Source organism: Hypanus sabinus, chromosome 6 (genome assembly GCF_030144855.1).
Source record: "Hypanus sabinus isolate sHypSab1 chromosome 6, sHypSab1.hap1, whole genome shotgun sequence".
Classification (NCBI taxonomy): domain Eukaryota; kingdom Metazoa; phylum Chordata; class Chondrichthyes; order Myliobatiformes; family Dasyatidae; genus Hypanus; species Hypanus sabinus.
Genome location: NC_082711.1, coordinates 137949484 through 137973502, shown reverse-complemented (window position 1 = coordinate 137973502; position 24019 = coordinate 137949484). Strand labels below are relative to the sequence as shown.

The 24019-nt window shown below is 38.1% G+C and overlaps 1 protein-coding gene across 3 annotated transcripts in view; it reads left to right on the top strand.

Annotated features, from left to right (window-relative positions):
• Window positions 1–24019, top strand: part of lrwd1 (leucine-rich repeats and WD repeat domain containing 1) — an 87997-nt gene that overhangs the window by 45523 nt on the left and 18455 nt on the right. For all 3 annotated transcript variants that reach the window (XM_059973007.1, XM_059973005.1, XM_059973006.1), the window contains exons 12-14: window positions 724–864; window positions 16199–16302; window positions 20317–20475. In XM_059973007.1, the coding sequence (XP_059828990.1) occupies window positions 724–864; window positions 16199–16302; window positions 20317–20475 (404 nt within the window). The remainder of the gene's footprint in view (window positions 1–723; window positions 865–16198; window positions 16303–20316; window positions 20476–24019) is intronic.

The window sequence follows — 24019 nt, the reverse complement described above, 5'->3', positions numbered from 1 at the left end:
TATGTTTTGGGGTGTTAGCAGTTATTAGAGGGCTCTCCAAAAGCTATACCTGAAGACTTAACCTAGAAGAAGCAGCTCTCTACACAATGGAAATTAATGGTTCTGCGGGAAAGGCATTGCTCCATGTTCATTGCCAAAGCTTGCTGACAGTTTACTCTCTGAAATGTCAGTTGCAGTGTCACTCAAACATTATGTCAGTTAAACTGTAAGAATTTAAACATTATTTTGTAACAGTTACATGGAAAAGATAAAAATTAATGTACTTGTGTATGTATTTTTACCGTAATTGGATAAATTAACTTTTTGTTACAGCTTGCAAGAGAAAGTAATGCGCTATCTATCTAATTAATAGATGTGATATATTTTGAGCTGGGCTTCCAGAATTGATTGATGTCTTATAAAAAGTGTCTTTTTAATGTGATCATGTTCAGAGTTCTTACATATTCTGATTCCACAGAAATTATTTTTTACATAATTGTTAATATATAGTGATGACCACCCATTGTCTTTGGAGACAGATGGATGCCAACCAAAATATAGTTAAAATCTTTATTACAGAAATAAATTATACATGGGGTGATATTTACATGGAACAGAGAAACAATCATAATGTGTAAGGTACCAAGCCAAGTACAGGAAAAGATTATTTTCTGTTTTTATCTACCCCAAAAGAACAGGGTAATAGAGTATCTGGATTAAACGTACTTCATTTTCTCATTGCAGTCGCTTGCTGGTTTTGAATAGTTGTTCAACTCCTTTAAAGATGAGTCTTGTTCCAACGTGTCCTGATCATTATCTTGTGGCTGCCTGTGAAGAAGGTTGCTTTGCCTGGAACATCACACCAGCAAAACTTGAGAGGAAAAGGTAAGTAGTTTTTTGTGTGTGTGTTATCATGTAATTGTGTTATTTTGTTAAGATTTTATTCTACATTTCTCCCCAGCCTTGTGAAAACCTTTGCTCTTGTTGAGCTACAGTTCCATCTTTCCTGTATCTCATTCAAATACCATCACGATGCTTAAGAATTCTCTCTCCCTTTGTTACCGCATGCTCTTGGAAATCAGTCACATTTGCTACACAGTCAGTCGTAGATCATTAAGCCACTATCAGATTCTCTCTGGAAATCATTTCAGAAACAAAGTGGAAATATAGTGGATTCCAGTTCATTGGGACTAGTACATTTTGGCCCTATTAGTGGCTGCCTCAATTAGTCGAAGTTTCATGGAAATAATTAAAAAGGTATAAAAAAGACAAACTGAGTAAAAAAAAAAATTAGGATTTAAATGAAATACAGAACAAATTAGAACACTACCATTGGTAATGCAGTACTATAATAGTTATCCTAATAGTTATCAATGGAGGAATTCATCCAGTGCACACAATGAACAACATCAGCAGGAGCACCAAGTGCAGATAATAGACTGCCTTCATACAATGCTATCGCCAGTTGCATCCTCCAAATCTTCATTTTGATTGTAACATTACTGGCAATAGTTAAAGTAGTGAAATCATTTGAATGCTTGAAACCGCAGTGATCAAAACAGTTCTGAATTGCTGACTGCTTATTCACTACTTTTTGAACACAAACACTGACACTATTTAGAAACTGATTTCTCTTAGCACGGTGTAGCATCTAACAACCATACAACTGCGAGCGACCAATGCTAGTTAGAATATGTTTGGCAACAGACTGCTGTCCTAATTAAGCAACAGAGTATCCAAAATAAATGAAAGGAGTCCCAACAATTTTCTTATTTAGTTTTTGTTCTTTTCAGACTTGTCCCAAATAAGCAATGTCCTTTTTTAAACTTGCTAAATAAAAGCTTTTACATTTCTTAATCTGATTCTAATGATATATCTCCAATGAAAGTTAAACTGACTGGCATGTTATTAATTGGTGTATTCTTTCCTCCACTTTCTCCACTTATAATAGTTTGCAATATTCCATCCTCTGGTTCCACGGATGAAAGTGGCAGTTGTTCAGAGACTACTTTAAGCTGTTACGAACCCCGTAACTGGGTCACTTACCAGCAAAGATAGAGACGTCCGTTGAAGTCTGATGATACTATTTTTAACAGTATTTATTAGTAAAAATACACAAAAATAATATCAATGCAAATATACAGATAATATATGTCGTCAATACTAAATCTAAAAGTGCGGGTATAATAATAATAAGACATAAGGTCTGTCGTTGTCTAGGGGATAATGTATTGTCCGATGTAAGTATAAAGTTCACTCAGTTCATGCAGGCTGCAGCTGTTGGGGACCGCTGTGTTGCAATTGTTGGAGAGAGAGAGAGATTTGGAGAAAAACTTGCCGGCTTTCCTTTATGATTTCGATCCGTCAGGAGTCTCGTTGCCGTGGCCATTCACTTTAGCTAAACCGTTCTTCCATGGTGAGCTTGCCACCCCAGGCAAGGGAAGACACACACGAGCCCCCATCGGCTTTCGCTATTAAACACTGTCACGGGATTTCTAGCGTTTCTCCTGGTACGTCTAAAGGGGTTGTTCCCCAGACCCTCTTTTACCCTTACTCACAGGGTCTCAGATGTCAATCAGGTTGGGATGATGCAATCCCTCAACCAGACCACTCTGGTTGTCCCTTGAGGGGTTTCAGTGAATAGTACAGTACTCAATACACAATGCTGTCTCCAAGAGACAATGGCCATTATCAGTGGTTCTGTTCCGCTGAGGCCAAGACACATTCCAAACCTTGTGTATTCTGCGTGTCTCTCTCTCATTTCCTGGGTCCCAGACCCGAATTAATAGCGATCTTGCGATTCTCAAAAAGGAGGGGGCGACTTTGTACCTTTCGGCCCCTCAGAGTTGCTTCACATTCATAACACCCCCTTCCTTCTAGCATTTTTGCCACAGGTAAAAATTAATTAATATAGAGTCTTACAGGATTTCAGAATCTAACACAATACCAAAGAATTTTTTTTTCCACCACAGAGTAATACAGTTATACATTCAATTCAGCATCTAAACAGTTAGCGATTACATTGTCACTTCCTTTAATATCTTAATATCTTGTACCTTTATAAATTCTTGTAGCATCAGACTCCAATTTAATAACCACCTATTTTTATTCCTTTTCTTCAGCAAAACAAAAACTAAAGGGTTGTGACCTTAGCTTACGTGTATATTACAAAAGTTCATGCAAATACCAATCTTTATTTTACTTTCAGACTTAACAGTCAATCTTCCATGGAGTTGTCTTTATTATTTACATGCTTTGTCGAAATCCCTTAAAACCTGTTATTTAAAGTGGCATCCCGTCAACCCTCACCCCTTTTCCGGTTAATTCCCAAGTGGTTAGCTTGCGCACCAGTGTGGAATAGGCTTTTGCATTCTCCTTTCATAGGAGTTATTTTATCAACAATGTTTTCCAAACTTAGCCCATTTGCTGAATTTCTACACAATTCTTTATTTTTAAGCAAGTCGTTAGTTTTATCTTCAGGACCCTTCATTCTATCAGTTGTCAGTTTAATATCTGCAAGCGATCCCTCTTTGTCCGAACAACATTTCAAATTCTGCCTCTTCACAGCACACTCTTGAATAACAATAGTGTGTGGGGCACCTTTACATTCCAAATCAACCTGTAATTGATTCGCAGGCACTGTGTTAACAAGCCATTGTCCCTTCAGCCTGGTTACTGCTTCTGACATCAACCCAGACTTTAAATTTTCTTCATTCAATTTAGGAACTACACTTTTCCCTTCAATAATAATATTCACCTCACCACCTTTTATCTCCTCACTAACTTTTAACACACCTTCGAACACAAACAACTGGGAATTCTCACTTCCCACTAGTACCACGGTTAACCCTTTCTTCACTGAACCAAGTCCATCTGACCCACAAGGACAGCATTCCTTTTTAACTGAATCAAATATCCCAGACTTTTCCTGAGTTTCATTACTAGGTTCAGTACCACGTGCATCCACATCTTGAACACACTCAAACGGGACATCAGCCTCTTCCAGGCTTTCAATACCCGTACCCTTTTCAAATTCTGTTCCTCCGATCCTCCCAGTTACTCTCTGGGCAACTCCCTTCTGGAGTAAACTCAACCCTGCGGGCTGAAACAACCTCATCTGCCAACCCAGCAGACTACTTCAAGGTAATGGCATCCTTTTCATCTAGGACTGCCCTCATTTCATTATCGGGAACACCTTTAGAATTTTCAACTTCTTCAAACAGTTCTGTCAAGCCAGACAGATCATCCATGTCCAACCCTGGACCTTCTAACAGCCTTATCTGTTTCTCATTTTTACTCCGGGCCTCTAAATTTCCTCCTGGCTAAGGGCAGGTCTACCTCCTCTCCCTTGCTCTCTTTCACCTCCCTATTCTCCGTTTCACCACCCTCTAACCCCTCTTGGTACAGGGTCGGTAAAAACGTCTCAGCCAAATCGATATTGGCCTCTTTCTCAGCTGCCTTTCTCGACATGCTGAGAGTGGTCGCGCATGCGGGATAGTTCTTAGAATCTAGGGGCAGGTCCTCAACACTTACAGGCTGGCTCGTCGGCGCCATGGCTGACCAAACGTCACCACCAGCTAAGTCGTTACCCAGAAGGATGTCTACATCAGTTCTCGGGAATTCTGATCACACCCCTATTTCAACTGGTCCAGATACCAGCTCACAATTTATAATGATCCTATGCAAAGGCACAGCTTCTGTCCCTTTTCCTATGCCTCTCAAAGCTACCTCTCCGGTCTCGGGACCAAAATCTAGTACCATACTGTGAATCAATGACAGCTCAGCTCCAGTGTCTCTCCAGATCTGCACTGGAACTGGTGTGTCTCCCTCTTTCACAGACACGGTTCCTTCTGAAATAAATTTCTCAGGCCCCTCTCGTATTCTGTCTACCTGGGGCTTTCTCGTCGATTTACTGATTACCACAATATATCCTGTAGGGACTGCTGCTTTCCATTTTCCTGTCTCCTTTTTCGGAGCAAGGCACTTAGATGCAATATGACCCACCTTTCCACAATTAAAACAGGTCAAGCCAGGACCTCTCCTGCCGTCTTGCCTTTCCTCCTCCTTATTTTTACCACTAGCTCCCGGCTGGATCTCTGCCTCAGCCGGCGGGCTTTCTCTACCGTTCCCACGGTCTTTCTGGTAACTCTTATTCAAGGAAAACTTTGTCTTGTGGGTTAGGGCATATTCATCTGCGAACCTAGCAAATTCGGATATGGACTTATTCGGCTTCTCGTTCAAATACATCCGGATATCATCCAAAACACAACTTTTAAATTCTTCAATCAGAATTAACTCCCTGAGACGCCAAAAATCTTCTTCCACCATTTCTGCTGCACACCAACAATCCAAGAGCACATCCTTCTCATAGGCAAACTCTGCATACGTCTGATTCCACCCTTTCTTTAAATTTCTGAACTTTTGCCTATGGGCCTCAGGTACCAATTCGTAGGTCTGAAGAATGGCCTCCTTTACTTTCTCATAATTCTCAGACTCCTCCTCCTCCATGGACAATGCCGCATATGCCCATTGTGCCTTCCCTTTTAACAGACTTTGTAACAACGCCACCCACTGATCTCTGGGCCACTTCTGACTCACTGCCACCTTTTCAAAATGCAAAAAATAACTATCAACATCCGTCTCCTTGAACGGAGGTACTAACCCAAACTCCCTACTAACATTAAATCTCTCCTCTCGGTCTGGCCCTTGAGCTTTTCGCTGTTGCCTGAACTTCTCCTTGTCCAACTCATGTTGCCTCTGTTTCTCCTTCTCCTCATACTCCCTCTCCTTTTCAGCCGTTCTCTTTTTTGGCCCTTTCCTCTTTTTCAGCTGCTTCCAGTTGTTTTAACTTAATTTCATGCTCCCTCTGCTTCTCAGCTCTTTCCTGCTCCCTTTTCACCTCCTTTAGCTGGAGCTCATGCTCCCTTTTCCTCTGTTCCGCATTTCTGCAACTCTAACTGAGCCGTCCCACTAGCTGGTACCTTGGCAGGGATATTTTCCAATACCTCAGCCGAAAATATATTCTTCGCAATATAATACTGAGTTATGACCCTCCGCACCTCCCGCTTTTTCATTGACAACCTCACCTCTGCGAGATTTAGTCCTTTCACAATATTTATCAAGTCTGACTTTGTGGCAGCCTCCAGAGTCGGGTTTTCTATAAATTCATCTACGTCCAGCTTTGCTGGTTTCCCATCTGGTTACCCACGCAACCAGATCCAAGTTTGGACTTAAAAGCCCAATTCACTGGCCCTCCAATTTGGTATCAAATCCCGGACGAGCCCCCACGTTGTTACAAACCCCGTAACTGGGTCACTTACCAGCAAAGATAGAGATGTCCATTGAAGTCTGATGATACTATTTTTAACAGTATTTATTAGTGAAAATACACAAAAATAATATCAATGCAAGTATACAGATAATACACGTCGTCAATACTAAATCTAAAAGTGTGGGTATAATAATAATCAATAAGACATAAGCTCTATCATTGTCTAGGGGATAATGTATTGTCCGATGGAAATATAAAGTTCACTCAGTTCATGCAGGCTGCAGCTGTTGGGGACCGCTGTGTTGCAATTGTTGGAGAAAGAGAGAGATTTGGAGAAAAACTTGCCAGCTTTCCTTTATGATTTTGATCTGTCAGGAGACTCATTGTCGTGGCCGTTCACTTGTGGCCTCTCCTTTAGCTAAACCGTTCTTCCGTGGTGAGCTCGCCACCCCAGGCAAGGGAGGATGCACACGAGCCCCCATCGGCTGTCGCTATTAAATGCTGTTACGGGATTTCTAGCATTTCTCCTGGTGCGTCCAAAGGGGTTGTTACCCAGACCCCTCTTTTATCCTTACTCACGGGGTCTGAGATGTCAATCAGGTTGGGATGATGCAATCCCTCAACCAGCCCACTCTGGTCGTCCCCTGAGGGGCTTCAATGAATAGTACAGTACTCAATACACAATTCTGTCTCCAAGAGACAATGGCCGTTATCAGTGGCTTTGTTTCGCTGAGGCCAGGACACATTCCAAACCTTGTGTATTCTGCGTGTCTCTCTCTCTCATTTCCTGGGTCCCAGACCCGAATTAATAGCGATCTTGCGATTCTCAAAAAGGAGGGGGCGACTTTGTACCCTTCGGCCCCTCAGAGTTGCTTCACATTCATAACAAAGCAGTCCTGGTTGAAGTCGCCACAATGATAGGGAAGGCATCAGGGTGAGCTGCTGTGCCTGCTGATTATGGAGCTTAGCTGCTCCAGTGCCTGCTTGACGTGGGCCTGAGGTGGAATCTACACCAGTAACAAGATGGTGGCGAGAAACTTCCTCAGCATATAAAAGGGACGACATTTGACCATAGATTGCAAGATGGCGCTAATGAACCACGGCAACAGTTTGTGGGCGGTAGACAAATGTATCTCAGGGTTGTATATAGGTTGTGATAATAAATTTACTTTGAGCTATATATTTAAAATGTTTTAGGTCATGTGATGAGTTAATCATAAAGTATGCTCCACCTCCTCTGCCTTTAAGAGACTGAGCTGTCCTGTGTTTGTGGAGAATGGGGAAGTCATTGAGCTGCAGCACTGCATCCAAAATGGCATGGGATAGCCATGTTTCTGTGAAGCAAAGAACACAGCAATCCCTAATGTCCCTCTGGTACAATAATCTTCTGAGGTCCTTGATTTTATATCCAGAGATGACATTCGCCAGCAGGATAGTCCGGAGTGGTGGGGGATTCCAAGCCACTGTGTTTCAATTATTCCTGTTAGGTATGGCTCAGCTTCAGCTCTTTTGTTTTCTTAAAGTGGAGCTGCACTCATGGACTGAGTCTGTAGTCTGGGATACATTAAATTTGAGTATCAATAGATTTTTTTTTAAAAACTTCATGAAACGATGTCGCTGACTGAAGTATTTATTACTGTGACTGCAGATTTTCACTGTAGTAGTCCTGAACAGGAATATTTGTTGAATACAAGAAATTCTGCCGATGTATAACATCCAGATGACGCAGACAAAATGCTGGAGGAGCTCAGCAGGCCAGGCAGCATCTATGGAAAAGAATAAAGATTGGGCGTTTCAGGCCGTTACCTGTCTTCAGGACTGAGAAGGAAGGGGGAAGATGCCAAAATAAAAAGCTGGGGGGAGGGGAAGAAGGCTAGCTGAAAGGTGAAGTCAGATGGGCAGGGGAGGTCAAGGATCTGGAAAGGAAGGAATCGGATAGGAGAGGAGAATGAACTATAGGATAAAGTGAAGGAGGAGGGGACCCGGGGGAAGTAATAGCCAGGTGAGAAGAGGAATATTTGATTATCGCCATCAGAGCTGCACACAAAGAGTTGCTCCTTATCAGCGCCATCTTAGTATTTTAGAAGGTAATTTTAGAAGTATCTTAGAACACTGGATGAGTCTGTTTAATGCAAAAAGATCAGCTCAAAGACAAGCTGCTCACACAGATTTGTTCCAAGTTTTGGAAATTTGTTAAAAGGGATCAAGGTTTTAGTAAGCAAACACGAGGAAATCTGCAGATGCTGGAAATTCAAACAACACACACAAAATGCTGGTGGAAGGGTCTTGGCCTGAAACGTCAACAGTGCTTCTCCTTATAGATGCTGCCTGGCCTGCTGTGTTCCACCAGCTTTTTGTGTGTGTTGTTTCAAGGTTTTAGTAATATCATTATTGAAGCCAATAGCTGTGGATTTTCCTTGCTGCTCTGCTTCGTAATCCATTGCCTCTCAGGACATTGTGCAACGAGCTGAAAAGCTTTTACACTGATACCCAGAAGCTTAATAAACTTTTGCCGCCTTCCTTATGGAAAATGGTGGGAGGAAACTTAGCAGATCAGATAGCATTTGAGAAGAGAGAAAGGGTTAACATTTCAGGATGAAGAATCCTCATACGTTCTATGACCTGCTGAGTGTTGCAAGCATTTTGTATTTTTCTTCCATCTCAACCTCCCAAATGCCATTCCCACCCTAACCATCGACACCATTCTTTAACAAAAATTATCGGGGGGCGGAGTTTCAAGATGGCGACGTAAACATCTGCCTTTTAGGCGCTCTTCATTTTCTCAACTATAATCACCCTTTAATCAAATCTTTTCGAACTTAATCATATGGGTTGATACTTACGATTAACTTTTTTTTTCTAAAACAATATTTGATCTAATCTTGTCAAACTTAAAATGGCTACAAACAAGAAATCGTCTAAGGATCCTTTATCCATCGACGCAATTTCTAATCTTCTGGATATTAAACTGGATACTAAACTTGCAAGTTTGGAAAGTAAGCTGGGAAGTAAAATGGAAAGTAAAGCAACAAGTTTGGAAAGTAAACTGGCAAGTTTGGAAAATAAGCTTACCACGAAAATGTCTGAACTTGAAGGAGTTGTTAGATCGCTTGATACTAAGCTTCAATCGCAGGCATCAGATATTCAACGGCATGAAGATAAGATCACGACTCTTGAAAAATTAATTTGTGAAAAAATACATACAATTGAAGCATTGGAGAAGAAGGTACATTCGACTGCTAAAACAGTAGATCAGTATAAGTTTAAAATTACCGATCTTGAAAACCGATCTCGCAGACAGAATTTGCGAATCATCGGGCTCCCCGAAAAAGTTGAGTCCGGTGATTTCACTGAATTTTTCTCTAACTTATTGTGGGAAATCTTCGGTGATGAAGGTTTGCATGCTAAATCTGTTATCGATCGTGCTCACAGAGTTGCGAGATTTTCGGCTGCGAGAGACAAACCACGAGCTATGATTGTTCGCCTTCATTATCCTCGGGAGAAAGAGCTTTTAATTCAATTAGCTCATCAAAAAGGTATGATTTCTCACAAAAACAACACGTTTCGTATTGTTGAAGATTATTCATTTGAAGTAATGAAAGCGAGAATCGCTTTTAAACCAGTGATGGCAGACATTCATTCGATTGGACTTAAACAAGCTTTAAGATACCCAGCGAATCTCAGAATTACGTTGAGTGACGACAGTCAGCGCTTCTTTAACACTTAAGAAGAAATTCGTCGAAGAATATCGATCTTCTAGTGCAAGTTGAACTATGTGTTATGTTGAAGATTTCTTGGAGAGAAGATGCCATTTCATTTTGGGTTTTAACCTATGAAGCTGTGTTATAGCTTCTTACCCTGATCTACGGATCTGGGATTTTTTTTTATTATTATCATTGTTTATAGATGCTCTTTTAATTTTTGTATAATGTCTTTTTTTTATTCTTTTTTCTGTTTTGGATATACACGTTTATATTTTGTAATAATGATTTACTTTTTTTAAGATGTTGTTTCTTCTTCCCATAAGACTTTGCTTTCCGTAAGCATTTATCTGTTTGCTTGTACTTGGAAATGGGACGAATGTTTTGGATTTTTTGGACTTTTTTTTATATATTGTAGTGTCTATTAAATCCTTTTTTTAATCCTATTTTGATATCTTTTTTATTAAATTTTTTAATAGATTGCTGAACTTACATTTATATTTTGTAATATGGTTTTTTCAAAATGTCGTTTCTTCTTCCCATAAGTCTTTGCTTTTGAAATGTCATTTTTCTTGTATTTGAACATGGATTTTTTTTTTAAAGGTATATTACACTTTCAAATTTTAATGTTTATACTTTTTTTATTAATGATCGTTTGCTTTATTATATTATTTTTTTTCATTCTGACTGATATATATTCTCTCTTTGCAACCCTATATTTAAATCTGGGTGTTATATAGTTTTTTTTAATCTTTTCATGGAGCTGCCATCTTGAAATGGGGGTAATATTAGTATTAGTTTGTGCGCCTGCCGCTTGGCTTTTTTTCGAGGGGTTGGGGGAGGGGGTAGGGATCTTTTTTCATGCTTTTGCTTTTTATTTTTTTGCTTTTAGTTCATGGGCCGACTTTAAATTATTAATATTGGTGAGGTGTCATGTTCTCCGGTTGCTCCTGTATCATTTTTCCTTCTTCCTGAATTATGGGTTATGTGTTTTTTTAACCTTTTATGATATATACAGTTAATATTGGCATGATGGATAAGTCTATTAATTTTATTTCTTGGAATACTAATGGTTTAAATCATCCGATTAAACGTAAAAAATATTTAAAGTATTCCATAGACTAAATGCTAATATTATCTTTGCACAGGAGACCCATATTAGGAGGGAGGATAATCAACGCTTTTTTAGGTTCTGGAAGGGTCAAGAATTTCATTCGAATTGTACTGCCAAAATTAGGGGTGTGTCTATTTTTATAGACCCCTCAATTTCGTTTATACATCATGAAATTATATCTGATCCACATGGCAGATTCTTGTTGATTACTGGTTCACTTTTTAACCGAAAAGTGGCTCTAGTTAATATTTATGCTCCAAACTTTGACTGCCCTGAATTTTTTAAACGTTTATTTACTGCCCTTCCTAATCTAAATGAATATATGTTGATAATGGGTGGAGATTTCAATTGTTGTTTGAATCCTTTGATGGATAGATCTAAACCTATTCGAACTCTTCCGAATAGATCAGCCTCACTTATTAACTCTTTTATGGTTGATTCGGGAATTACTGAAATATGGCGGTTTTTGAACCCTAAAGATAAAGAATTTTCGTTTTTTTCACATGTATATCATAGTTATTCTAGAATTGATTATTTTCTTATTGATCATCATTTATTAACAGATGTTACTGTTTGTAAATATGATTCTATTGCTATTTCGGATCATGCAGCTTTGAATTTATCTATCAAGATTTCGGACTCTTCCATTAATACTAGATCTTGGAGAGTCAACGCTACTTTGCTTCAAGATCCAGAATTTATTACCTACATAAAACAGCAAATTGACTTATTTTTTTCAACAAACTATACCGACGAGATTGACAGAGGAATACTTTGGGACTCTTTTAAGGCTTTTATTCGTGGACAAATTATCTCATATTCTGTTGGTAAAAGAAAACAAAGATATTTAGATATAGCTTTATTGGTGGATAAAATTAAAGAAATTGATAAGATTTATTCCTTGACTCCTACCAAGGAACTTTATAAGAAGAGAGTTGAGCTTCAAATGGAACATAGCTTACTATTATCTTCTTCAATTGAGAATCAATCAATTAAGACTAGGGCTCAATTTTATATTCATAGTGATCGAATTGGTAAATTGTTAGCTAATCAATTAAAAGCTATTTCGACTAAGCGACAAATTATTAAAATTCGTAAACAAGACGGTAGTCTGACTACTGATCATAAAGAAATCAATAATACTTTCCAAGATTTTTTAAAATCTTTATATCAATCAGAATTTGATGGCGATCTGTCTATGATGGATAATTTTTTTAACAATTTGAATATTCCCAAACTGACAGATGAAGATCGAAGTTTATTTGATGCTCCTATTCCTATGGCTGAAGTAGGAGAGGCTATCTCATCGATGAATTCAGGGAAAGCTCCTGGCCCCGATGGCTATATTATAGAATTTTTAAAAACTTTTTCTTCTTTGCTTTCCCCTTGGCTATGTGAAGTCTTTAATGATGCATTCATTAAGAAGAGACTACCCCAGTCTTTTTATGAAGCCACTATTTCTTTAATTCTTAAAAAAAGATAAGGATCCTACTTTATGTGCATCTTATCGCCCTACATCGTTACTAAATGTAGACTCTAAGATTCTTACAAAAATTTTAGCTATTAGGTTAGAAAAGGTACTATCACAGATTATTTCAGGAGATCAAACTGGTTTCATTAGGAACCGATACTCCTTTTTTAATGTTAGAAAATTGATTAATATAATTTACACTTCCTCACCCACAACCCCAGAATGTGTTATTTCATTAGATGCTGAAAAAGGTTTTGATAGAGTTGAATGGACATACTTATTTAATGCCTTGAAAATTTTTAATTTTAGTTCTAATTTTATATCATGGATTAAATTAATATATTATAAACCTGTTGCTTCTGTTCTTATGAATAATTATAGATACTCTTTTTGCCAATTATCTTGTGGTACGAGACAAGGTTGTCCCTTAAGTCCTTTATTATTTAATATTGCAATAGAACCTTTAGCCATTGCTATTCGTGAATCTCCTAATATTTTTGGTATTACCCGTAATGAGAAATTATACAAGTTATCACTCTATGCTGATGACTTGTTGTTATATATTTCTGATCCTGATAGGTCTATTCCCACTATTCTATCCTTGTTAGTTCAATTTGGTAGTTTTTCTGGTTACAAACTAAATTTGGATAAGAGTGAACTATTCCCTTTAAATGCACAAACTTTACTGAATGACAGGATACCATTTAAAGTTGTTACTGACAATTTTATTTATTTAGGTATAAAAATTACCAAGAAATATAAAGATTTATTCAGATTGAATTTTTTACCTATGCTTCATCAAATTCAACAACTTACTACTAGATGGTCTCCTTTATCCTTATCATTGGTTGGTCGGATCAATGCTGTTAAAATGATGATTTTACCGAAATTTTTATATTTATTTCAAGCCTTACCAATTTTTATTCCTAAGTCTTTTTTTGATAGCATTGATTCAAAAATTTCCTCATTTGTGTGGCAAAATAAAAACCCCAGATTAAGTAAGAGACAGTTACAGAAATCTAAAAAAGATGGTGGTTTAGCTTTACCTAATTTTAGATTTTACTATTGGGTGAATAATATTCGAAATTTAATATATTGGAAACTAGATTTAGATTTACCATTGTGCCCACAGTCGGTAAATTTAGAATGTAATGATGCACAAGGATATTCTTTATTTTCTGTTCTTGGTTCCTCTCTCCTTGTTGATTTAGTTAAACTTAATAAACAGATATCTAACCCTATTGTCAAACATACATTACGAATTTGGTTTCAATTTCGTAAGTTTTTTACTCTGAAAAACTTCGTTCTTGATAGCCCTATCTTACTTAATTTTTTCTTTAAACCTTCTTTAACAGATCAAGCTTTTAGCATATGGAAAAGGAAAGGTATAATATGTTTTCGTGATCTTTTAGTTTGATGTCTTTTGATCAACTTTCTAACAAATTTAAGTTACCTAAATCTAATTTTTTTAGATATTTAGATATTTACAAATTAGAATTTTTTTGTATAAATTTTTACCATCCTTTCCTAATTCAACTTTGGTAGATTTTTCAGATATGATTTTTACTTTAAATCCCTGTCAGAAGGAATTAGTGGCTCTTATTTATAATATGATTATGAAGATACAACCAGAGGTATCGGGCAGAATTAAACAGGAATGGGAAAAAGAACTTCAATACAATATTTCAACGGAAAAATGGGAAAAAATTTTACAAATGGTTAATTCTTCTTCTACATGTGCTAAACATGCTCTAATACAATTTAAGGTCGTACATAGAGCTCATATGTTTAAAGATAAGCTTGCTCAGTTTTATTCTCATGTTAATCCTCAATGTGACAGATGTCATTTAGATGTGGCTTCATTGACCCACATGTTTTGGTCATGTCCTACCTTACATAATTATTGGAAGGACATATTTGCTACCATTTCCTCAATTTGGAATATTGATTTACAACCTCATTTTATCACTGCAATTTTTGGTATACCAAATGAAGATGATAGTCGATTCTCCCCTTCAATTAGACGAATGATTGCCTTTGTAACATTAATGGCCAGGAGATTTATATTACAAAATTGGAAAGAAGTAAATCCTCCTACCACATTTCAGTGGTTCTCTCAAACTATTTCTTGTTTAAGTTTAGAAAAAATTAGAAGTACTGTTTTTGATTCATCAATTAGATTTGAAGAAACTTGGGTGGGGGACCGTTCATTCGACACTTTCATATGAATTAATTTGGCTTCTTCCAGACCTTTACTCTTTTTATTCTTGTTCTGGTATGGAGTTCCGGAGTTTTTGACACTATCATATACATATAAACTATTATTATTGCCCATGTTAGTTTAGGTTTATTTTTTTATTTCTTTAAATATACATTTTTTCTTGTATTTTATACTTTTTTTTCTTTTGATGATTATTTTTAATCTTTTTCATGTATAATCAATATAGATTAGATTGATTATTGCACGATCTTTTTTTTGCTGATAGCTTAATAAGATATTGTTATCTTGTTACTAATTTAATTCTAAGTCTAATGTATTCATAACCTATTTAATAGAATACTATGTTATGTTTTTTTATAAAAATTAATAAAAAGATTGAAAAAGAAAAGAAAAATTATCTTTAGGTATCCCTGTTATTCTAAATATATTTTTTCTCCCATCAATAATGTCATTCCTTCTGTTTTCTAAGTTTAAATCTGGCATTGTGAACAATAAAGGAAAGATTAATTGGTAAAACAGTAGGATTAAAATTTATAATACATAAAGGACAAATATCTATGGGGACTTATTAGGTCCATTGGCAAGTGTCCCTCTTATTTTTAAATAACTTTTTCTACATGAGACGAGATCTTAAAATGTTGCCTATCGATGTCAGAATTAACATCTAAATATTGTTTAGAATCCTGTCAAGCATTTGGCATGCTTCCTAGATGATGGTAAAAGGCTGCTTTCAGTATTTTGTGTGTAATATTTTTACATCACTTTTTGGGGGAGAGTGGCCCATATTACATATTTGCCAAGTGATCCAACTTTGACTTTATAGCAACTCTGAACTTAATTGTTTTCTGTGAGATTACAGTTCTTTTTTCCTCTCAAAAACTTACCAGTTGTATTTGGGAGGCTGAAAGTTGTTTCATAGAAGGGTTAGGTACAGTATCTGAGGCCAATTCTCCAGTATTTATTTTTTAACTTAGAGATGCAGCACAGTAGCAGGCGATTCTGGCTCAGCAAGTCTGCGCCAATTACATCCAATTAACTTACTAACCCTGACATTCATGCCATAACAGAGTAGGAGGAAACTGGAGTGACCAGAAATCCCACATGGTCACGGAGAATGTACAGACTTCTTACAGACAGTGCTGGGGATTGAATCCATGTTGCTGGCATTGTAAAAGTGTTAAGCTAACTGCTACACTGCTGTGCCAGCTTCTTAGCAGCCCACATGTATCTTTAACATTGCTTTTACTTAGTTCCAAAATTTGGAATTCAGCAATGTGAAATCTGATAAAGCACTAAGATTATGTTGCACAGTATCACTTAGTTTTTCATGTTGATACAAAAAGTAATAATGAATAATCAACTTGTGAACGAATCTCATCGTATGGGTATAACCCTTTATGGTGAAGTTAACTTATGGTTGTCATCTTGTTTCTTTTTCCAGAAACATTGAGATGGAATTTCTGTTTCCAATTTACAATAAAGAGGATGATGAAAACGACTATCATATTGTTGATACTTTAGCTTTTTGCAGTGATGATCTAATAGGTAAGTACCTTTAAAATCTGATGAAAATAATCGGAATTGTGACTAATACGGCCCTGCACAGGGGTTTGGTTAACAAGATTTCAGTATGTGGCATTATGTAACATATTGACATAATTGATATATGGTTATCAGATTGAAAACAAAATTAGTTCTCTGAGATATGTAGATGGTGACTAGTGGACTACCTCAGAGATTAATGCTAGGCTCCATTTATTCACAATCTAGATCAACAATTTCAGTCCAGATGACAGTTCTGCGCTTGCTGATGACATTAAACTAGGATTTATTTTGACTACAAACAAGAATATAAAAAGCTTTCAAAGGTAAACAAGTTGGGTTAAACGTGTGGAAAAGTGACAGATGGAATATAATGTGGGAAAACATGAGGTAGTCCACTTTGCATGTCAAGGAAAAGTAGAAAATTTGTTAAATGGTGTGAAGTTGAGTGGTGTTTATGTTTAAAGAGGCAACAGCTGTGCTTGTATGTAAGTCACTGAAAGCAATAAGTGCATAAGTGGTATGTTAGGCTTTATTATTATAAACATTTGAGTACAGGAGAAAGGAAGTATTCATACAAGTGTGTGGGGGCTTCATAAGAATGCATTATAGATTGACTAGGTTGGTCCTACAAATTGCAGGTTGGTTTTATGAGGAGAGACTGAATTTGCCAGAAATTAGAAAAGTGAGATCAGACATTACAAAATATACAAAACTCTTAAAGGTATTGACAGATGGAGGGACGATGGCTAATGAGTTGACATGAGAAAGGTGTTTTAAATTAGGGATGGATCACTTAGGACTGAGATGAGGGGAAGTGGTTTTGCATTTAAGCTTATCTTCTTTATCTCTTTTGGTTTGATACCAGTATTTCATAATTCAGAAGGAATAACAGCTGGTGGGAACAGAGATAGTCTTACCAGTTTTAAAGCTCAAATTCAACCAAGACTCTGTGCACTGTGGCTGTGTCAGCTTTTGCTTTGGCTAGTTAGAATCCACAGAGGAGACACAGAAAACTTTGGCATTATAACTAAAAATGCAAACATAGAATGAGGCTCTATTTCAAATCCAGAATCTTTAACCAGTTATGAGGATGAAGTTTACAACCTAGTTCCCTGACTATAAGGATTTGGTTAAAAGGCTCTTCCAAAAAGAAATAAAAGTCATGGTTGTTATGTCATGGATAGTCATGTTCAATAAAAATAGATTGGTTGATTTCTGAACATTGGCACAATATCCCTTAATTATATTTTAGTGCTGGGGAATGGTTCAGAGGAAAAGGTCAGCCATATTCCGAATCAGTAGTTTCCAGTGGCCAAGTGAACTACCTGCCCCTATTTAAACTTGCACATGATTTGTGAAATTGGACTAGATATCAGAAGGCTATTAAGTTAAAAGTATTATCAAAGTACATGTACGTCACCATTTACAACCCTAAGATTCATTTTCTTGCAGGCATACTCAATAGATCCATAATGTTATAATAACTGTGAATCAATGAATAAAAGATTGCCCCAAATTGGTTGTTCAACCATTGTGCAAAAGACAACAAACTGCAAATATAGAAGAAAGATAATAATAATAAATAAGCAATAAATAACAAGAACAAGAGATGAAGAATCCTTGAAAGTGAGTCCATAGTTTGTGGGAACAGTTCAATGATGAGGCAAGTGAAGTTACCTCCTTGGGTTCGAGAGCCTGATGGTTGAGGGGTGATAACTATTCCTGAACCTGGTGGTGAGATTCCTGAGGCTCCTGTACCACCTTCCTGATGGCAGCAGTATGAAGAGAGCATGCCCTGGGTGGTGGGGTCCCTGATGTTGGTTGCTGCTTTCCTGCGACAACATTTCATGTAGATAGGCTCAGTGGTGGGGAGTGCTTTACCCATGATGAACTGGGCCATATCCACTACTTTTTGTAGGATTTTCCGTTCAGAGGCATTGGTGATTCCATACCAAACCATGATGCAACCAGTCAATATAGTCTCCACTACACATCTATAGAAGTTTGTCAAAGTTTTAGATGTCATGCTGAACCCTTGCAAACTCCTAAGGAAGTTGAGGCACTGCTGTGCTTTCTTCGTAATTGTACTTATGTGCTGGGCCCAGGGCAGATCCTTTGAAATAATAACACCAAGGAATTTAAAGCTGCTGTACCTTGCCACCTCTGATCCTCTGATAAGCATTGGAACACAGACCTCTGGTTTCCTGCTCCTGTAGTCAATAATCAGCTTCTTGGTTTTGCTCATATTGAGTAACAGCTTGTTGTTGCGATACCACTCAGCGAGATTTTCAATCCTCTTCCTATATACTGATTTGTCACCACCTTCGATTCAGCCTGCAACAGTGGTGTCATCAGCAAAGTTGAATATGGCTTTGAAGCTTTGCTTAGCCTTGTAAAGTGACTAAAGCAGTGGGGGGGGGGGCACTTTATATTTGCAGCAAAAGATTATAACCAATTCATCCTCTTTAAAGCTTATTTCTTTAATAAAAATAATATGTTTAGCACAAGTTTACTGTACAATTTGTAAATTTATATGCCACAAAGCTGGGCTTTGTAGCATTCAATGTATCAATTTTATTGCTGCCAATTTGAATTCATAAAAGCACATTTGTACCCTGTCTGCTGTTGTCTGCGAATCGATCAACGTGGTGGAACATCTGTTGAGAAAAGTCAACTGGGCAGCTGCAGTACAGCTACAACTCATTGTTAAGCTAACAAAAGGAAGTAGCACTTCCACATCAGCACTATAGTTTTAAAATGCCGTAGTTGCTTAGAGATTTATCTAGAGTTCTGCTTGCTAATTGCAGAAATATTGAAGAATATTTACGTCTTCAAGAAGTAGTGTTGCTGAAAACCCTGTAAGAAATGCTTTGCATTTGGGCAATTGAGAGTGTGAATTTCTTTGATGGGTGCATCAGTAACATTACAATGCTCTATCTGTGTCCTCTGGGATTGACTCATTCATTGTATTGTCACAATTTTCCTTCCCCTCAGTGTCTCCCTTCTTGCTGTGCTATAGAAAGATGATAAATCTCCCTCTCCTATCCTACCTGGAATGGCATCTGCAAATAAGCGTAGAGTGTCACCGTGTCCCGGTACCGGTGCCATCACTTGATGCCATATTTGCCCCTACAAAAACTTCAATTTTGAGTGGTGCAGGCTGGCTCTGATAATTGCTGAATGGCTTGAACTAGACTGGCCACTTTTGAAATGGAGTCTGTGGTTTATAGTAATATGTCTGTCAGCAGTGTAATCCCTGGATCAATCGGCCAAAGTTTTTCTGGTCATCTGCAACAGAAGGGTGGAGACAAATTAAAGATTTCATGGGGGAAGTCAGAAATGGAAAGATAAGAAGGTTGTCATGTTTTGTTGTGGTGGAAGTAAGGACTGGCAAACTGAATCATGCAGGGTTGGAGTTCTGATGATAGCATCTTGATGAATGACCTTGGGGAAGAGAAAGGCTTGTGAGGCAGATGTTGATACAAATACATGGGAAGCAGGCATATACCTTCTGTGTAGGCTAAGATGGTAGGGAATGAGCAATCAGTAGGAATAGAAAAATGAACAGGGTTCCTAATGGAGAAAGATGATTGCTTCTGACTCTCCAGCAATATCTTGGGTAGTGTCAAATCCTTACCGCCAAAGCAGGTTTGACCTTCCAGTTAAGACAAAATGCAGCATTGTTATGGATTTATAAATGGAGAAATTGGCTTAAATGCAATTAACAAAAGTTGTGTGCTGATTGACGTCACAGTTCACATCCAATGGACTCTGTCTGCTTGTGCACAAGGCAGAAGTACGTAGTCTATTGGATGTGAACTATCAACAGCAATTTTGTCCTATTTCTGCATTGACATGAAAATGGTTCTTTTGACTCAAATGTCAGATCATTCCAACATCTTTCAAAGGCATGAACATATCATTTGAAATTATTTGTAATTTACTCAATTGATACTTCCTTAGAGATTACTGAGTTTATCACACTTAACAATATTTTGTCCTGTGATTGTACAGCTTCCAAAAGTTCCATGCAAGGCTCAATATACCTGTGGAGCTGGAGTAAGACCGTTAAAAAATGTAAGAAACGGAATACTAAAGTGCATGCAGAGATTCTGAGAGAGTTTGAATGGTCTAATACTGAACAGATGTACATAGCACTCGCTGCTTGTCCAGGTTAGTGCATAACCTCTCCGGAACAACATTCTTCCCATGCTTCAATTAATATTTGTTTTTGTTTTCTGCGCTTCTATTGTTATTGTGTAATTGAACAGTAAAATGCTTTGATGGATTAAAGGTAAAAATGAAAATTATTACACCTCTCTAAATAGCTAAATTTAAAAGATATCTTGGTTGACTTGTGTAATTATGTGAGCAGATTTTGATGACAGGTAAGTATAATATTAGGGATTGTATTTAGTTATTCTGTACAGGCAGTCCCCGGGTTATGTACGAGTTCTGTTCCTGAGTCCGTCTTTAAGTTGGATTTGTACGTAAGTTGGAACAAGTGGATCCGGTATTATTTAGTGTCAGTTAGTCAAATGTCTGTCTTAGTATATAGTATATATTTTACCATTCTATGCATATAAAACACTTAAGAAACATATGTATTCCAATAATGAAACCATTGCGTTACTTAGTAATAATTGTAGCTTTCATCGGGGCAAGGCCTTTCACATGCTCCATTATTCTCACTTTATCCAATATCCTTTAAAATTGTTCTGATCGTTGACCAACTGTAGCCTAAGGCTTTTCCAATGACCGATGGCGTTTCACCTCTTTCCAAACACTTTATTATTTCCACCTTATTTTCATTTGCGATCGCTTCCCGTCTATGGAACAGAAACACTGCAGGAGGCAGGTCCCAAGCTCCACCAGCTCCCAAGGTCTGCTGGGTCCTAAGGACCACCACACTGAATTCCCCGGGTCCTAAACTGCACCACACTAAGACGGGTTAAATGGGACAAATGGGGGCTGTGCTGGGTTTGGGTATTTGATCCTCCACAATATTCCGCGTGGGAATTTAAACTGGAGGTGGCAGTGTTTTTTTTAAACGAGGTCGAGTTGCGACCTCGGCATCAACCCGGCAGGTTTGATGGTACGGGAGTCACTGGATCGACATCAACCCTGCACGGGAGCGGTCTGTCACTAAATTGAACTGAGGAACCTCCGTTCTCTAGTTCTGCGCTGATCTGACTGCGCCACCAGCCAACTGGAACGAGGGGTAGGGGGCGGGGTCAGGGTGAACCTTACTAAGAAAATTTTTAGCCAAATGCAAAGTTAAACATTCAACACAGTGTCAACGGCAATGACTTAAAATGGTGGATGGCGTCGCGATCCGACTTAAAATGGCGGACGGTGTTCTCCTTCCTCAGTTCGTAAGTACGAGTTGTCCGTAAGTTGGACGTTCGTAACTCGAGGACTACCTGTATTTATTGTATTTTGTTTTCTTTAGCTGCTTGTAACCCCTAATATTGCTGGTTGGAGATGGCCTTATGAAGCCATTTGTTGGAACTTCTACTGTGATATCCATGTCTGCTGCAGGCATGACAACATAATGGCGTTCTTCAAGTCCTTTGAAACATTAAGGTCTTTGTTAGATCAGTGATGAGCACTTCTGATATAGCAGGCATTAGTACTCTTTCACCAATGAGATTTTCCACATTTTGCTATCATTTTGGAAATGCTATAAGAAGCAATGAGACCACTATCAAGGTCATTTTAGCTTTCTTGGCAAATGACTCGAGTGTGCAACACTTTTCGAATGTTTCTTTCATCTTCTGCAACTGAGTAATACCATAAGTAGCCTTTTCAGGGTGTCTTTTATGGAAGTGTTCCAGCAATCTTGATTGTTTATGCCTTCGTTAAGCAGAACAGTTTTACAGATAAGAAACATGGGGCGTCACTGATGTTATGGGAACAGAGTAAAAGTATACCCCAGGTATGTAAACACGAGGAAATCTGCAGGTGCTGGAAGTTCAAGCAACACACAAAATGCTGGTGGAATGCTGCCTGGCCTGCTGCATTCCACCAGCATTTTGTGTGAGTTCCCAGGTATGTAACATTGTATTTCTGTAGTTTCTGTTTCTTAACAGGTTTTGACCTCAAGGCTTCACCGCCTTCAGACTCAAAGAGATTGAGCTGTACATATTTATCCATCATTAACAGGGCTATATTGAAATAAAAAATTAACACAAACTGGGAATGCTTATCGGATGGCAGCAAGCTAGCGCAGATGGAATGATGATAGCAGCGTGCAAAGAAACAACGACACAAAGATGAAGACGATCACAATAGTGAAAATTATGTTTGGAATCTGCATGTTAGTCGGAGTAGAACTGGTGTTCAGCAAGCTACCTTTATATGATTCTAGTTAGAGTGATTGACCAATCGCGCAAGGTCCCATAATCCCCAAAGACGGTTCTTGATTGCACACGTGAAGCCAAGGTTGCTTTGAGCAATTCAAGAGGAATCCATGGAGTCAGCAGGTTCACTGATTGGCTCTATTTCACTCACTGATTCTAGCCAGCACTTTATCGTTGTACAACCTGTTTTCCATAGATGTATTGAGAAAGTTGAGAGGGTGTAGCTGACTTACCAGCTGTTAAATTGCAGGAACTGCACTTCAAGGGGAACTGTTGGGTACCCTGATTGCTAGTTTATGCATCCCCAATAACATTTGTTTGGTTGGTACGGTCGGATGAGATTGCCAAGTTTCAGATGTGTTGTGATGACAAGTGCTCACCACCTGCAACTTACGGTTCTTCCTGTGTTTTAGTGCCTCATCCTTTTCTTTGGAAGTGCCTGCTCTACTAATGGTCGGCCTGGTCTTGTGCCTTAAGTTAGGGTGCCACTTAACGCCCCCCCCTTTCCCCCCCATGCCTTCTATTTCCCCTAATGCCCCCATTGGTAATCACTGACCTATCACCTTCCAGCTATCCTCCTTCCCTCTCCCCCTTTCTTTTAATTCTGGCATCCTCCATCTTCCGTTTCAGTCCTGAAGAAGGGTCTCGGCCTGAAACATCGACTGTTGATTCATTTCCATTGACACTGTTGGAGTTCCTCTAGCATTTTGTGTGTGTTGCTTTGGATTCCCAGCATTTGCAGACTTCGTGTTTATGGTTTGCTCTATGGTATTAGTGGGTAGGTGGAATAATGTTCTGAATACATCATTAAAAATATATGAAACAAAAATTCTGCCAATTTTAAAACAGAAATAGATTCCCATAAAAGTTTGTAAGCCCCAAGGGCGTGGTTAGAATCCCTGCTTCTAAACTGGAGTATAATACTCAAATTGAATGAGGGCTGTTTTGAAGAGTTGAGAAAGATTAGAGTTTTGGAAACGTTTCAGAGAAGAGCTTCGTTAGTGGGAAGAACATGCAAGCATATATATGGAAATACATGAAAATAAGGCAAATGAGACACAGGACAGGAAAATGTTCTGAGTATAAAATAGTGCTTTAAAGTTGTACTGTCTGAGGAACTGCATTTCTGACCCACAGTTATGGAAGGTGTTTCCCTCCCTGCACTGACACAAGTTTAATTCACAGATTTCCTAACCAGTACATATTAAACATCAACAACTTTATTAATATTGAACATATGATGAAATCAACAAGCACTCCAGGGAGTTAGCACTGAATTACTCAATTGCCAAAGTTTGCATCTCCTTCTCACTAATAAGGATCTTCTCTGAAATACTTCCAAAACTCTACTTTTT